General features: G+C 40.4%; 1 protein-coding gene across 1 annotated transcript in view; it reads right to left on the bottom strand.

Moving 5' to 3' along the window:
- LOC101619535 (protoheme IX farnesyltransferase, mitochondrial) overlaps positions 1 to 14,447 on the bottom strand; it is a 110,275-nt gene that overhangs the window by 23,955 nt on the left and 71,873 nt on the right. The window contains exon 5 of the mRNA XM_004684578.2: positions 9,323 to 9,393. Coding sequence (XP_004684635.1) covers positions 9,323 to 9,393 — 71 coding nt within the window. The remainder of the gene's footprint in view (positions 1 to 9,322; positions 9,394 to 14,447) is intronic.

Raw genomic sequence — 14,447 nt, forward strand, 5'->3', positions numbered from 1 at the left:
ACAGAGGGTTCAGCTGGAAGACCTTGGGGACTGAAGCTAACGTTAACATTCTGATGATGAATCTATTTAAGTGAAAGCAGAATCAGAAGAGCCAAAACAGTAGAGAGAGGAAAATATGAAATGGAAACACAGAGAGAAACAGAGATGAATAGAGAGGGTGAAAACTGAACTGCACCTGGTGAGGTGGGAAATGGACCACTCTGCAGATAGATAGCTGTAAAAAGAAAACAGCAAAACCCAGATGGAGCTGCTACTTAACAGGCTTTTGTCTGAAGTAGAAGAACCACTGATTGAACTATTAAGTCAGAAGAAAAGGACCCAGTGTGATAGTGGAGGTGGAAAAGAGACCAGGAGGCCCCAGGCACTGGCTGCACTGACCATTGCTCTCAGCAATGGTTCTTGTTCTCAGAGCTTGAAGCTACAGGGCCAAGAAAGGGTTCTCAAGGCTCTGGTGGTCCCCAACTTCTAGAAACTTTTAGAAATTTAGTACCAATTTTTGACAGCTAAAATCTGCTATGGAAAAATATTTGATCTTATCCTTCTATGAATAATTAAGGTAGGCCCTCCCTGGTGGCACAGTGGGTTAAAGCACTGCACTGAGAATCTAAAACCACTTCCGCATGGTTCGATTCCCGCCTGCCCCAGAGGTGACCACATGGTGTGGCAGGCCTCTCCTGACCCGCCCGCTGCTCCCCTCAGCAGTGTACCTCGTGGATCTGCCTGTTCTGCTCCCCACTCTCTCTGGTGAAGCCTCTCACCACCCCTGGGCCTCTGGCCTGTACCCCAGTTCTGTATGCACAAATAAATAAATCTTTAAAAAAAAAAAAGAAGAATTAAGGTATATATCTTAGGAAAAACTGTTTACTTTTAACCACCCCTTTTCTCGGCCACCCTGAAACTATTACACCCGTTGTATCCAACTAGAAGCAATATTGCAAGCAGACAGGAGCTTCACTAAGTGGAAGGAGTTCAAGGGACACGGGACACCTGCATCATGTGTAAGGGATAACAGAAAGAAAGGTTCTGGTGGGGATATCAAGCAGCAGAGTTATGGGAGGCTCAGAGATGGCAGAGACCACTTCTTGTCTATGATGGGTCCCTCTACCTTAGAGTGACATGTGCATCTAGACCAGCAAAAGCTGTGGGCCCCTCAGGCTGTGACATGGCTGTGCTTCCACTCTGCCTCAGGGGACCAGATACAGCGGTTTGGCTCCAAGTTAATAGGGATAAACTCTGCGGTGAGGAGCTGAGACCAGACGTTAAAACAGCGCCATTCTGACCCTCTGGAGCTCCTGTGCAGACGTCCTCAGATGCAGGGGCAGACTCTTTAGCCAAATGCACCATGACTCCAGGCTCATCCACGACCATCTGGGATGCTTCCTAAGTGATGGGAGGCACAATGTACTCAAATTCATCAAGTGGCTCCCGAGCCATTAAAGACTCTGATAAATAATTCTACCATAAAGGCCCCAGAGCTGAAGTAAAAAGCAGAAAGCCAAGGGGTCAAGTGTCTCCACAGGAATTACATTTGGTAAACAGAAACTGCAAAAGGATGTTTCTATTAACCACCTGCAATTATTGCAAAGCCGCAGTGTTCTCTAGAATAGATAATCGGAATAACTAATCGTTTCTTGTGTCCCGAAAGAGTTAGGGTAAATTTAAGCATAAAAATGCTTTTTTACCCCATGAGTAAGAAAAATAGGAAAAGCAGTATTTCCCCAAACAGTTGACAATCACTTAAGAGTTTCAACTGTGAAACCTTAGATGTATAGAGTTGGTACTTTATATAAGTAATCAACATATAATTAATTGAAAGTACTGTCTTGTATTATCCTTGGAAAAATAAAATATATAAGTTTGTATATTTTATTCTTTATTTTTAAAAAGATTTATTTATGTATGCATACAGAAGTGGGGTACAGGCCAGAGGTGCAAGGGAGGTGAGAGGATTCACCAAAGAGAGAGTGGGGAACAGAACAGGCAGACCGATGAAATGCATTGCTGAGAGGAGCAGCAGGCAGGTCAGGAGAGGTCTGCCGCACCATGTGGGTTACCTCCCTGGCGGGGATCAAACTTGCACTGAAGGGGCTGTGGCTCGCTGCTAGTGCTGCGTCCCAACCCGCTGTGCCACCAGGGAGGGCTCTATTTTATTCTTACTAAATGGTATTTTACAGGTAAAGATCTCCTGTGAAATTATTTAACATTTCTATTACCTAAAATGGCATGTTTTCAGTGTAACCATTTCAGGAAGCCAATTAGCTTACTATTCCCTCTTTTTAAAATATATTCAATGTTGCTTTCTCCAACACCTAACACAAGAAAGGCAAGTATCACTAAGACTGGGGATCCAAGACCGGCCCTGAGGGGACCGGCGGCATCTTCCTTTTCTTGAAACACAGTGGGGCTGCAGCTTATTTTGTTTATTCAGGTCAGCCCTGACGGGAAAATCTACTAAACTCAAAATCCCTTGACGTCAACTATACAGTACATGCACAGTTGTGTGGACAGTTTTGGAATAAAATGACCCTGTCACTGGGTCTGAGAGTTCCATTAAGAGAGGGGACAAAAGGAGATGGCTGGGCATGCAAGCCACTCTGCCTTGGGGATGCTGTCAGTAGGAGAGGCAGAGAATCTTAAGGGCCTGTTCCCCGTGGGGATTACACCATCCTGGTTTGACACAAGCGCTGGCTAAGGATTCAACCACACAGAGGGGCTGCAACTCTCCAGCGTTGTTCTCCATCTCCTCCACTACTCTACCTCATCATGGACTATGTAGCACTCGCAAAAAGAGCTGCAGCATTAAGAGCTCAGCACAAAGGCAGAGCTGTGGAAAGCAGGTGGGAACAGCTCAGAGGTGCTAGCATTGAAGGGTTCTTTGCCTAGCCCCATCTCACAGTGATCAGACTGACTGTTAGGCAGTTGGTTTCTGTATATCACCCTGCATCCTCATGCCCTTGCTACATTCACTTATTGGCTCTCGTAGTTTTGTAATATTCATTTGAATTTTCCGTGTAAACAATCATGCTGTCTTCCTCCTTTCTGTAATACACGTGTCTTTCATTTCGTTTTCATGCCTTTTATTAGGAGCTCCAGAACAACACCCATCGTGGTCTGACTCCTATAGAACAGCCCTCACATCTGAGTCTGGTAGGTGCATTTTCCACAACATTCTTTCCAGCTTCATTTCCTTACTACTTTCCTGTATAAGTCCTTTACTCTAAGCCCAGCTGGGTCATTTTTTTTTATCCTTAGTTATGTATTTTACACTCCCTGTTTGAACCTTTACTCAGCATGCTTGTCTTGCTTGGCATGGCCTTGGCTCTGTTCTCTACTTATTTAATTTGTGCCTGCTGACTCTCTAATCTTTCAGTCCACCTCTTTCGCTTCTCACTAATTCTCCACTGTAGCCACAATGGTTGGCTTAACAGCCATGATGCCTACGTCATATAGTCACGCCATTACCGGTATTTCCCTCATCTGGGAGGTCATTTCTACTGCTCTATCATCTCTCCATCCGTCCATCCACCCTCCCACCAATCCACCAAACCCTCATTAAGCATCAGTGATCTGCTAGACGTGAAAGCTGGCAGGAATGTTGTACATTTGTTTTGCTCAATGCTGTATCATAGCATTAAAAATGGTGCCTACTACATACTAGGTCTTAAGTTAATAAGCATTATCTAAATGACCCATGCACTGGAGAGAGACAGAGAGCAGATTCGATCTCTGTCTTGGTCTTGGAAGAAGTCATGTCATAATAGGGAAAGAGGCACAATATGTGGTATGCTGAGTAAAACCAAGACAAAACACCTGCCACTACCACCCTAAGTATGGTGATAGCTCCCCTGTCCAGAGAAAGCAATGCTTGGCATAAAACCTACTCAGGCAATGGAAGGGTGGCATTAGTATACTTGGTATATGAAAGAAAACATGGCAAAGTGGTGAAAATACCTGCGGTTCCATCAGTTTCCATACAACACAAAGGGATGAATAAAATTTTAAAAAGGGTGAGCACAGTGGAGTGTAAAGTTGGAATGACTGGGAAGGTTGAGACTCAGGAAGACCTGTGTAACATAGTAAAGAATTTAAAACAAATATTTTTCAGAAATATGTTTGGAAGACCCTAAAAGCTTCCAGGCCAGAAACCAAATGTGATCACTTAAGGAAGACCTATCCGCCAGCTAAATGGAAGACAGATGGGAAGAGGCTGAAGGAGAAGGGTGAGAAAGCCGCTGGTGTAAGAGCCTATGCAGAACCGAGGAAGGTCTAAAACGAAAGCAGCGGGGTGAGCAGGCATAGATACAGGGCATTCAGGAGGCTGAAAAGGCTTGTTGAATAACTAGATGAAGCGGATGAGAGGAAAAGAAAGCCTTGACTGACACACAGACAGCTGACGTTGGACTGTAAACAAACAAGTACATAGGAGGTATGCGAGAGAAAAGACGGAACTGGTGTGCACACTTAATTGAACCTGAGATGCCTACAGGGTGGGGGGTGGGGGGTGTGGGTCTAGTTTTAGAAGAGACCTGAACCGGAGGGACAACAGTGTAGAGTGCAGAGTCTGTGGGGAAGGAAGGACTGAGGAGGAGGAGGTGGAGGAGGCAGATGGGACAGAGCCAGAGTGGAGCGCTTCCTTATCCTTCGGTTCTCACTTTGAGGACATCAATCCCACTGACAAGTCACCCTTGACCTTATACTTCAAAGTTAGGTTCTGCTCATTGTGCTCCCATGTCGCCAAGCCATGTAGCTGTTACAGAATTTACTGCAAGATATGGCAGATATTTAGCTAAGTGGTCCCACTACAGACAGAAGCGCCCTGGTCACCTCTGCAACTCCTGTCACAGGTGCCTGATTGGCAGACACCTTCAAAAAATATCTTAGTTAGCATTTAGGGCTTTTATGTATGTGTGTTGTCTTCTCAATGTTGATTTTAAGAGAGTGGAAATCACGTAGTTTACCTCTCTGAAATAATAACATCTAGCACACTTCTCTAAAGGGACAACGTTCTCATACAGGTGTGCTGCTGCTGACGTGAATGGAGTAGTCAATTACTCACAACTCCCTTCTTTCCACTCAGTGAAACCTTAAGCATAATAATGGAAACATACAACTTTTGCTTTCTGAGTTCCCTTATTTGCCATATGTTATGCTTCTTTCCATTCTTTAAAATTAATCTGAGCTTTTTTAATGTTATTGCCGGGTATAAATTATTTATATTTTAAAACAAATTTTGAAAATAGAAGAAAGTTTTGCAAACTACTCTGCATTTCTTTAGTTTTGGGCCTGTTTCCCACCAACACACTTCTCTTCACATCACTTTGCTGATCTTATTGTTATCGCCACAAAAACATTATTAGATAAACGAGGAATTATTATACCACTTTACATGTGAGGAAGCAGTAGGGTGGAAAAATTAACTCAATCAGTTTCCCAAGGTTAGAGTAGTTTAGAATCATTTCTCACCAGGCTATGATTACCATATGAAGAATATCTAAAGGCAAGAAGTTTTCTATCATGTATTTTTTAATTGCCAATTAACTTTTTTCCATTACCAAACTAAAATTGGATTATGCTGAATCTGACTTTCTAATGAGGTAAACTTCTCTGACATTTGCCTTCACTACATGACTTTGAGTATGCAGCTTCAACTTAAGTGGATTTCCTTACCACTCAGTGTGAGTACCTGACACGTGAAATATACATTCTAAGGTGTGTTCTTTACTAGAGAATGAGAACTCTAAGCTCAACTCCTTCCTCAAACAATCCGAGCCATGACATTTTTGTCAGAAATGTCCAGACAAATCAATCAACCTTATTATCTTTTCCCAATTTATAAGAAAACAAGGATTTTGAGTGCCAAATTTAAAAAGCTATTTAAAGGGGTCTATTTTATAATGCCTACTCATACTGATTTAGATATGTCATATTTTCCATCTTTGTGCTTCCCCCCCCCTCTTCTAGGCAAAAAACAAACAAACAAACAAAAAAAACAATTAGAATTTGTAAGAAATAGTGGACCTTCCTGGCAGCCTAGGGGTTAAGTCTCAGTGCTATCACCACCGTAGCCTGAATTCGAACCCTGGCCAGAGAGCTGACTCACATGAGGCACAGCAGACCTCTCCTGTCTCACCTGCTGCTCCCCTTAGCAGAATATGTCAGTAAAATCTGCCTGCTCTGCTTTCCACTCTGTCTGTGGTGAATCCTCTCCCCCGTCCCCCGCCCCCCCCAACTGTACTTCTGGCCTACACCCCAGATCTTCTAGGCAAAAATTATTTTTAAAAAATCATATTTGTATGAAATAGTTTTAAAAATAAGGGAATACTGTGAACATCATCGTCATCAGCATTATTCTCTTTATATATAATGTCATATAGTTATTATCCCACGTGGACATTGTTGAGACTAAGAGGGCACATTCCCAATAAATCTGCTAACACAACAGGCATTTACCAAAGATATAAGTTGGATGACTGGCCACTGGACCGTTAGTCACGTGGCGATCAGATCACGTGACAGAGCACTTTCTCTCTGTGAGCCCAGCCAACACCTAAGACACAAAGGGCACTGGCACCTTCTTTCTCCACTCTTGCACCTCCTCAATGACTGGAGAAGCAACCTAAGCCTCAATTTCTGACCAAAAGCTTCTTGTTCCCCCTTGCTATAAGGATATCCCTCTAAGTGGTTCCACTGGGAGCTGTCCCAAAACCAATTCTGTCATTGGTTTGCTCTGAGCTGCCATAGAAACCTGCTATTCACAGAAATTGCTGAGAATATTCCATTAAAACAATCAAGTGCCCCCTTTTTATTTTTTAAGAAGAAACAGACATTTAGTCTCCTAAAGTGTTTTCTTTTTATAGACAAAGAGATTTTTTGAAGTCTCTTTAAGTTAGTGTAGCTGTAGCAACTCAGGGTGTGGAGAAGTAGGCCAAAGTATGATTCTGTTACTTACTTTTAAATATTACTTGGCTCCTCAGCTTCCTCAACTGAGAATTAGGGGGAATTTACATACAATAACTTCATGACACATGAGGGAGAATTAAATAAGTATAACGTGGTGGTTATCATGAAGCCACTGTGATGTCACCAAGAAAACAATGACACTTACAGTTCAACCTTATTAACTGTGTTGATTTGATAAGCTTTCTTGTTAAATTATGTTTTCCATAACCCTGACTTTCATTACCAACTTCTCCTTTTTACTAAAGGTACTTTAATGACACCTCTATCTCTTTCTGGAATGAAGAATAAATAAGATGAGCAAAAAACAGTTCTATATTATGTATGATTTTTCCCTTCAGTATTACCACATTATTTTAACTACTTAGAAATATGATTTTGTTCACTAAAAAAAATCTTCAAAACAGACTTAAGTTACTTGAAAAATGTAAAAGTATTTTCCCATACATGTTAACAGTATAACTGTAGAATGGACAGAAACCAAGGTAGGTACAAAGGCTAAGAGAGCTGACATCCACAAAAAATGTCAGGGATTTCTTCCCCAAATTTATTATAATGTTGCTTATCAACAGTGACAGGGACTTACAATTTACATGTCAACTTGTAAACAAAGTTGATGAAGTTGTAGAGATTCACGAAATCATTTCAGCACAAATCAGATTAAGAATTTCAAAATAACCTGGCTATCCTCTGTACTGAAATGTCCAATCCCTATTAAAAGATGAGAATCACCAAAGCACTTTAATGGAGAATTTGAAAGACTTTCTACTACCACCAGATGGTCTTATTAACTATATGGTCTTATAAATGATCTGCGCAGTACATAGTAATTTATTGTATAAAATACTAACTGGTAATATGTGAAGTTTTCAGCTTTATATCTAGGCTTTCCAAGCAAGATTTCAACAGTGGTCACAATAGCTACGTGAACCTATTTAATAAAATACATCCAAGCTATTTATATAAAAATGGGAGTTTACAATCTGCCCTCTGAAATGGTAACTAAGGTATATTCTCATGGATGTGATGCCACCTGAGTTATCTTCCAAGTAAAGACAAAGTCATGGTTTTAATAAGACTAGTATTTGTACTGCAGCTGCTCTTCCTAACGAAGGGCACTGCCAGTATCAACCACCAAAGCCATGATGTGCCACCTTGCTGAATGTGTGGACTCGTGGCCCTCCTGACTGCAAGAAATGGTCACTCTGGGCAAAGGAAGATGCGCTACAGCAGAGCCATGGGCCTTTACCTTGTTAGATGCCTAGTGGCAGCTTACTGGGCCTGTCCTTGTATTTCCCCCAATTCCAAAGGAGAGAAAACAATTGGACAGAATTTCTTGGTAAATAAGAACATATTCATGATATGACCAGTGGCAAGAGTAACATTTAGCTTTTGGGGTTTGAGTTTCTGTCACCCTTCCAAAGCAACTGTCCTCAAATAAAAGTACTCATGACACTTTCCAAACATAAACACAGAGGAACTTTTATTTGCATTTCAAAAACAGACACTCAAATATCAGTAGAAGTGAGGTAGCTTTTCTCACGTGTTTTCATCTGGTTCTATTGCCCTTTGCAGTATTTTAAATTCATTTTCAGAACTGAATGGTTATAAACAGCTAATCATTTTTATATAGACTTATGGTATCTCCTTTGGTTTCCTTTATTGATTTACTTAAGATATGTATAAGCTTATTTGATCCACAAATGCTACCCCAATAAATTTTAAGCTCCATGAAGGCACAGCCTGGAAATCAGAGAGGACTCACTGATTTACAATAGTCTCTATATACCAGTTGGTTCTTTTTTACTCTCGACTTGTGCTATCTACTGATTAAAAAAATTATTTTAAAATGCTGGTTTTGAAGACTCCAGGAAGTAAAATGTTTAATTATTAACCATTAGTGATATTAAAATATTTATATGCCTTTTAGTTCTACTTAATTGAATTTGGGGCGAAGGAGAGTAATGGAGGCGGCACTTCACTTGGCATATAGCAGCAGTATCAGTTTATCTGGAAAAGTAAGGCTTCAGACATCTCTTCTGAGACTCTATATGGATCCGTCTGAAATCATTCGTGTTAATGGAATGATTTTATCTTTAGTCACTACAAGTGAAACAAGTCCCTATCTCAAAACTGAATTTAATAAAAAAATCTATCACGAGTTACTCCCATAATAAAACTGCATCCATTTACATCCACAGTAAATGCTCTGTAGAACACCGTGGCTGGGGTTGAAAAGTCCACAGCAGTATGTTCTTTTGAGGGTGTATTATTCTTCAAAAAAGGGGCAAGATGGGAAAATGATGCAGGATGAAAACACAAATGAATATTCTATAAGGGGGAAGAGGCAAGTTTATGATTTTACCTGATCTGTCCACGAACCAAAGGTCTGTTCTTTGTCCTATTCATGTTTGAGTCAAATGGCACCTCAAAAAACTGTAAAAAAAGATTAAAGGAAAGAGAAAAAACATTAACTATGTAACCCAAATTCGTCTCCCTTTCAATTCTATGTTAAACTGATTCTGATAGTGTAAACTAACACTCTTGAGCTCCTTTGAAGGAAGATTCTCTGAGAGAGACACTTTTTAAAAGTTACATGCATTTAGTTGTCAGGAATATGCACGGTTCCATTTTTACCCATTTTGAAAACCACCATTAGGCACATAATTGTATTTTTCAAAGTCACTGTTTCAGGTTTAAAGCATTAGTAAATGATTTCAGAACCTTTTATTGATTTAAAGCCTGTGAATCAACCAAGAATCAATCAACCCTGGGAAATGGGCTACTGATGTCAAGAACGGGACCGAAGTAATTAAGATTCCAAATGAAACTGCACACACTGTTGCAGGTTATGTGCTGAGATGAGAGCACCATCCCTCTCTGTCTGGAATAATTCTCCTTCACACCCGAGCTTATCATTATCAGCACCCCAACCCTCTCAAATCCTTCTTGTTCGTAGGTTGGCAGGGCCACCCCAACAATGGAGAACTGCTTCCTGTTTATTAAAGGACAAGGTCCAGGAGAATGCCAAAACTCATTTTCTGAGGACTTGCCAAATGCACAGCATGTTCTTAAATTTGTTTGTAATCACTCTGACTTGTAACCTCTCTTTGGTATAGAAGAGGGCTCAAGAGTGCTGATAGGTTATCATTTGAGAAGACCTTTGACTTGAAGAAAATCAATAGATGAAATAAGAGTTCAACCAAAGGTCTATGGCAGTATTTCTCCAACTATGTTCCCTAACAATTCCTGGAGTTGCTCTTAAAAAGAATGATTCCCCCAAAAGACATAAAAACACTGATTCAAAAAGACACCTGCACCCCCATGTTAACTGCTGCTGTATTTACAATAGGAAAGACATGGAATCAACCCAAATGCCCCAAAATAAGTGACTGGATGAAAAAAATGTGGTACATATACACAATGGAATACTACTCAGCATCAAAAAAAGAAACACATGACTTTTGCAGCAAAATGGATGGAGCTGGAAGAGATCACGCTTAGTGAAATAAGCCAGAAGTAAAAGGAAAAATACCGATGGTTTCACTCATAGCAGGAATATAAAGGGCCAGGGGAGAAAATAATAATAATAATAATGAACAACTATATACCAGAGACATTTTATGGGGGTGGAGTGGGGAATGGGATCAAAAATGGAGGTGGGGGAAGTGCACTGGACTATGATGATTGCACATGGGTGAACTGGTGGTGGGAAGCCCACAGGGATTATAACTGAGATGGAAAAGCACAAAATGATGTAAAAACAAATTATTCAAAATATTCTCTAGGTACTATTAAGAGAACATTTGAAAACTAAAAAAAAAAAAAGAAAAAAAAGTATGATTCCAAGGTTAAATCATATTGTTTAATCAAGGCTTGAGAAACCTGGGCCCTCCCTGGTAGCCCAGCGGGTTAAAGTACAGCACTATGAAGCTACAGAAGCCACTGCAGCCTGAGTTCAATCCCCAGCCAGGGAGCTGACCCATGTGGCTCAGCAGACCTCTCATGTTCCACCTGCTGCTCCCCTCAGAAGATTCATCTGTTCTGCTCCCCATTCTGTCTCTGGTGAATTCTCTTACCCCCTTGCACCTGGACCCACCACAGTTCTTGTATGCATAAATAAATCTTTAAAACATAGGGCTCTACTTGGTGGCACAAGGGGTTAGGACGCAGTACTACAACCTAGCTGTAGCCGCTTCAGTGCCAGCTTGATCTCCTGCCCCGGAGGTGACCACATGGCATGGCAGACCTTTCCTGACATGCCCACTGCTCCCCTCAGCAGTGTACTTAGTCAATCTGCCTGTTCTGCTCCCCACTCTGTCTCTGGTGAAGACTCTCACCATGCCTGCATCTCTGGCCTGTACCCTAGTTCTGTATGCATAAATAAATAAATCTTTAAAATAAAATAAAATAAGTTATAATTTATAACTTAAAAATTCTTTGCTGAGTCTATAATCTTTATTGAATTAGTTGAAATTACATGTAATTAAAATGTTCTGTTTTTAGCTCTTCCAAATATTCAAACACAAACAGGTTTTTGAAATAATTTAATTTCATAGGACAAATGAGGATTCTAGTTATAAATCAAGTTATTCAAATGTTGGTAAGTGTTATCTAATAACGCAGAAACTCTTATGTAATTATCTATCTTGGTAGTTCTCAAGTCGGTGTCTGTACACACGCTACACACACTCTTAGTCCAGAAATTATAATGAATTATTGCATCTGGATGAAAACCAAATTAACTTTTACACAGTTTTGGCAAGTTGGCCATCGAAAGGGAACTGAAGTTTAGGACAATGGAACTGAACTCCAGGTTCTGTGAGTGGCAGCAGTTTCTGCTCCCATGAAGATTTAAGTTATCAGGACAACCAACCTCCAGGTAGAACTATCATGATAACCAGACTTGTGGTTCACTTCAGTGAAGGTGAGATGATTCCTCCTAGCTCCAAGAGATCAGAGCTCACTTTCTTTTTTTTTTTTTTTAAGATTTATTTATTTGTGCATACAGAACTGGGGTACAGACCAGAGGCTCAGGGGCGGTGAGAAGCTTCACCAGAGACAGAGTGGGGAGCAGAACAGGCAGATCGATGAAGTACACTGCTGAGGGGAGCAGCGGGCGTGTCAGGAGAGGTCTGCCACGCCATGTGGTCACCTCCGGGGCAGGCGGGAATCGAACTCATGCGGAGGCGGCTTTAGATTCTCAGTGCTGTGCTTTAACCTGCTGCGCCACCAGGGAGGGCTGCTACTTTCTTTTTCATGTGTTTTCTATAGTGCCTCTCAGTTATGTTAGCTGTTTTGGTTTAGACAGTAAAACCACATTTCCAAAAACACAATACAGTTAAGCAGTAGATTTACACAGCTTTTTCACCCTATGCTTTATAAAAACCTTTTTCGTATTATCATTTCATTTAATCCCAACTACATCTGAAACAGTGAAGTAAACACGAGTTGAAAATAAAACGTAGGATCACCAACCCATTAGAACACAATGTCTGCACCATTTTGCACACACAATCACTCACGTGACCACCAGAGGTGGCATGCTTCAGTGAGCATGTTGGGATAGTTGCTCAGGTCACACTCTTTGAGAAGGTTCCGCTCATTAGGTCTCCAGTGGACAAATAAGCAGTCTCTCACCCCATGCCTAGACACAGTGACTGAGTGGGTATCTGATTCACACTGGGATACTGAAAGCCCTTCTCTGGGACTTTACAAACCAAAACATAGGGAAATATGCCCTTCCTTCTCTTAGGTTGACTGTGGCCAGAAACAGGACACAAGAGAAGAAGAAACCAATGACCACTGATTCCACTGGTCACTACCCACAGGGCTCCATCTCTGCCCTTTCCTCCAATGTCCTAATACACGAACACTAAACATTTCAAAAGTAAGAGTGATGTGCACTGCACAGAAGTAATACTTTCAGCAAACATTCTTTTCTAGCTATATTACATTCTAAAAAGTTTTACTTTCAGTCTCTTTTTCTCAGAAAAATCCATCAATCAATGCTTTCATTTTAAGCTTTTCCTGTTCTATTCAGGTTCCCTATCTCACCATCTTCCCTCTTAGGCAGTCATCCACTCACTCACATTTCTCACCCTCCAGCAGCCCTAGGATCTGTTATATGACTCAGATCTTGGGGCTGAAAATGAAAGAAACACAGCCCAACTGGCTCAAAAAAAATAAAATAAAATAAAATAAAAATAAAAAATAAAAAAAAAAAATGAGGTTTCTCTCTTATAACAGGGTTACTCTTTCCTGCTTTTAGGAATGACTGGATTCAATGTCAAATGTGCTACCATAATTTGGTGTTTTTTAATCTGCATGGTGTTCTTCTACATGCAGGCTCTTGACATGAAGCAGGAAAAATGGTGCTGGAAGCCCTGGCTTTTACTACCTGAAAGCTCAAAATTGAAGCTCAGAACCACCAGGAGGCAACAACTATCTTATGAGCGGAGGAAGGAGGGTGGTGCAAAGGCAGAGTGACACAGTATCCCAAAGTCAAATCACAAGCATGTTTACTGTATAGGAAATAAAAATTGTACTTCTAGGAGAAAGTAGGAAAATGTCTGCAGGCATGTAGTGAAATATTTAGAACATACTATAAAACAAATAACCCCAAATCATTTCACTTCAAACATTCTAAATATAAGTTGCCTATGGTGGAAAGGATATTCTTAGCTGAAGTATCTGAAAGGCATTAATCAATAGAAACACAATTAATAATTCATATTAATCTGTGTCTCAGTCAGCTTGGGAATCAATTTAATAGTTATATTTGATAGCAGAGTAAATGGATCATTCTCCCCCCACCCATAGCCACATGATGAAGCCACATGGAACCATTACCACGGAAAATCTAATGATGCCTATTATGAGATTTGTGCTCTTCTCTTATTATATGATATTATACTAGATTATTATTATTACTACAAAGAGATGATGCTCAGATAAAAGATATATTCATTAATATTCTAATAGACAATATACACTTAAGATACTATTGAATTCTGTAAGCTAAAACAACACACAGATACCAAAAGTAGAAAAAATTATAACTTGACCCCAGTGAGGCACTTCCTATTTCTACTTTGATAAATTATACCCTATGTAAAAGTGGTGTATTAGAGATGTTTGTAAGCCAGGTTCAGAAAATATTGAATTTGATAACGAGGTGCAAATTTTTCTTTCCCTGTACTAAATAAGGAGTGACATTCTTCTTAAAATTCAATAGAAAAACAAACACATGAACTTTGTTTTTCCATCCATCTTCTCAAAGCTGTTAACCAAGTGTTTGTCATTCCCCAATATGGCTTACAGCTTCCAAGGTCTAAGATAATGTCTCAATCAATCGCAGACCAAGTTAAAAGGGAAGTTAAAAAAATAAATAAATAAAGCCCTAGGAGAGGCACCTTATCCAGCAGGATTCCACATACCATTACTTTCAGCTTACAAATCAGTTAAGATTCCCAGTCAGTCATTACTCT

Source organism: Condylura cristata, unplaced genomic scaffold (assembly GCF_000260355.1).
Source record: "Condylura cristata isolate star-nosed mole 26May11 unplaced genomic scaffold, ConCri1.0 scaffold00017, whole genome shotgun sequence".
NCBI classification, from domain to species: domain Eukaryota; kingdom Metazoa; phylum Chordata; class Mammalia; order Eulipotyphla; family Talpidae; genus Condylura; species Condylura cristata.